This window comes from Populus nigra, chromosome 7 (assembly GCF_951802175.1).
Source record: "Populus nigra chromosome 7, ddPopNigr1.1, whole genome shotgun sequence".
Classification (NCBI taxonomy): domain Eukaryota; kingdom Viridiplantae; phylum Streptophyta; class Magnoliopsida; order Malpighiales; family Salicaceae; genus Populus; species Populus nigra.
This window is the reverse complement of record NC_084858.1, coordinates 18684286-18687318: the sequence shown is the minus strand read 5'-3', so window position 1 is coordinate 18687318 and position 3033 is coordinate 18684286. Positions and strand designations below refer to the sequence as shown.

The window sequence follows — 3033 nt, the reverse complement described above, 5'->3', positions numbered from 1 at the left end:
TGAGAAAGAGACAGCAACACATGGCCCTATATATCTTGCATGCCTTATTGTATGCGGCAGTACGTAATACACAGTAAGAACCCAGTTACATAAAGTTCCCTAGGCCACATGGATCATGGCAAATCCAGCAGGCTAAAATTACTTTGTATTACTTTGTACCCTTGACTATCATATCAAACTAGAACACATATTCATCCAAAAAGGAAAAAAAATGACATCCCGAATCCGAAACAAATTCTCAGGGATACACCATAATAATAGAATTGAGCCCAGATGTGGCTGTAATCTTGTAGTGACTAAAGCCAGCCTCCAGGAAAAGTTTTTTCCATTCTTTCTCATTTCTTCCCCTTCCATTGCATATAAGCATCGTTTCCATGTCAACAAAGAGCCTTGTTTTGGTCAATTCATGTTCATCTTTCTTGTCATTAATCACCATTTCTACGAGTACAAGCTTTCCTCCCTCGTCTTTGCTTGGAATTGCTGCTCTGCATCGCTTCAAAATCTTTATGCAGTCCTCATCACTCCAGTTAAGCAAAACTGACTGCAAAGAGTTCAATGTAACCTTCAAAAAACTGCATGTTGTCCTTGAAAGATTTTATACTAGTACCATAATTAATGTTTACAAATTGGTATGCTATTAATATTAATTGATCAAATTAAGAATCAAAAAAGGAACAAAGAAAAACTGGTCTGCATACCTTGATAATAATTGCATCTGCAGAAGGGATGGACTTAAACATGTCACCTCCAACAAATTTCAAGTTTTCACTTTCTGGCAAGTTGGCAACAACTTGTGGGAGGTCCAGGACTGTGCATTTCATATGAGGGTATGCATCAACTATGCTCCTAGCAAGAGTTCCTGTGCCACCCCCTACGTCCACCAACGAATCCACTGACTCGAAAATCTCCATGTGCTCCTTGACAACCAAGCTCACCAATTGAGAATCACTGGCCATTGCTTCATTCAAGTTGTTGATGAAATTGATGTTTCTCTTCCCATATTCCCAAAAGCTCATTCCATGGCAAACTTCAAATGGTGTGCGCTCCTTCCCTTGGATCCACTCACCGAGAGAAAACCAGGGACTCATTAACACAGGATCTAGCATTGCTATAACAGCTGGGGACAAGTTGGTGGGGCTATCTTTGAGCAAGAGCCTAGAAGAAGAAGTGAGAACATAACCTTCTTCTTCTTCTTCTTGATTCTCATGCATTTTGGTTGTATCAAAGACACCAGAATGCACCAGTATACGCATAAGGCGCTGGAGGAAATTTGCTTTTGATACAGGAATATCTAGTGCTGAAACCAACTGTGGAAGGGTAATGGGTTGGTTATTTTTGTGGATTATATCCGGTATGCCTAGCTGAAGAGCACATTTTAGTGACATTGATTCTATAAAGTAGTAGATATGTTTATAAAGTTTACACTGAGCCTTAAACAGCTCACTAACTCCATGCCCTTGATCTACATCCATCTTTTTTTGCAGGTTTCTACCTTATTTGCTTTCGAAACTGTCCAATGCAGTTGGTTCTTATAATGCAGTCTCGACTCTTGCACTGTGCATTACGTGGATGAAAGGTGAACGAGGAAGTTTCATTTTGTCAGAAACTACTACGTGAACAATTACGACCGCTAAACTAAATTGACATTTGAAAATTATAAAACAGTTGTAAGAGGATATGCGTAGAAAAAAGGGTAGAAGGCTGAGCTTAATAAATGGCTCTTGACTGACCAAATCAAAGAGACTGTAAACATGGATTTTCTTATTCCTTTTGATGTAGTCTTTTTATCATTCTAAAGATTTAAAGGATGTCTATTAAAGTTTTATCAAGAAGAATCACCTGTGATAGACGTAACAAGACCACGATGTGATAATTTTAGTAAAAAACATGTGTGCAAAGTCCACAATTTGGGCTTCCACTGGACAGGTATTTCTTTATTAACTTGGCTTAGATCAAGATGAAAGCAAGCATCATGAATCATTCAACAAGCCCTTTTTTTTTAATCAAATTTTCGTGTTGCTAGTTATTTACATGAACTCTGGACAGCGTGAAGAATCAAGAATGTTTATTATTCAAATATGGGATGTTTCCAGGATCTTGTTGATTTCTTAGAGGTGCACGATTTGACTGCAAAGATTGTGATGTGTGCCGTGTGGAGTTCCAGTTCGCATTGAAGTTGATATCTACTGACCTGCATGCAAAGTAAACAAAGGACTAGTACTGGACCAGGTAACTGTGGAAAACCATTGCAGATGTTTGGTGGAAAATAAATTCAGTATCTCTCTAGCTAGGTTGACTGGCATCAAGTTGAGTCCCAAAAGTCTCCATGAGGTTTTGGATCCTGCAATGAAAATCTTGGTATTGACATAGCCCTGCAGATTCCGTGTGATTTTGTTGCAAGATTTTCAGCATAAATTATTTGTTTATTTAGTTATTTATATTTAGTTTTAAAAAATAATTTTTATGATGTTTTTTTCTATTTAATTTAAAATTTTTAGGTAATTTTATTTATATTATTTAGTTTATGAATTTCTATAATAACTTCATAAGTATTTATAAAGAATGTTTTTTTGAATTAGTATGAACAAAGTTGTTTAGCATGGATTTTTTTTTTAAAATATAAGTAATAAAATTTTAAATTAGAATTTTTATAAATCAACATATCAGTTTAGTTACGGAACTAAAAACAACTTGAATTTTATCATTTCAACACGCAATAAAGTTTAATACGCTCATCTACACATTGTTGCATCCCCTCTTTGAACTTAGGTCATTGAAAAAGTTCAGTTTATTCTCTGTGGCCATACCAAGATCCGGACTAAAGACAAAAATCTTTAGCTAACTAAGTTTTTAATGGTAGAAGTTTCTGTCGTAGGATTAGTTAGAATACAATAAAGAGAAGCAATAGACATAAAGCTGGCCTTTTTCTCTGAAGTAACATTATCTTAAAATTGTGGCATGTTCTTGAATTTTAGGTGGTGTCATTAATTAATTTGATGCCAGAGTAGTGTGTATATATATACTTGAATGTAT

At 35.7% G+C, this 3033-nt stretch overlaps 1 protein-coding gene across 1 annotated transcript; it reads right to left on the bottom strand.

Annotated features, from left to right (window-relative positions):
• On the bottom strand, positions 1 to 1561 carry LOC133699126 (trans-resveratrol di-O-methyltransferase-like). The gene is made up of 2 exons (XM_062122273.1): positions 699 to 1561; positions 1 to 541 (listed from the first exon to the last, which is right to left on the bottom strand). The coding sequence occupies exons 1-2, from the start codon at positions 1470 to 1472 to the stop codon at positions 239 to 241; spliced, it is 1077 nt and encodes a 358-aa protein (XP_061978257.1). The 5' UTR covers positions 1473 to 1561; the 3' UTR covers positions 1 to 238.
• Between the last annotated feature and the right edge of the window lie 1472 nt (positions 1562 to 3033).

Coding starts and splice junctions, on each gene's coding strand:
- LOC133699126 (XM_062122273.1), bottom strand. CDS start 1,472: ATGGATGTAGATCAAGGGCATGGAGTTAGTGAGCTGTTTAAGGCTCAG. Junction 542..698: donor CAGATGCAATTATTATCAAG/GTATGCAGACCA, acceptor AACTCTTTGCAG/TCAGTTTTGCTTAACTGGAG.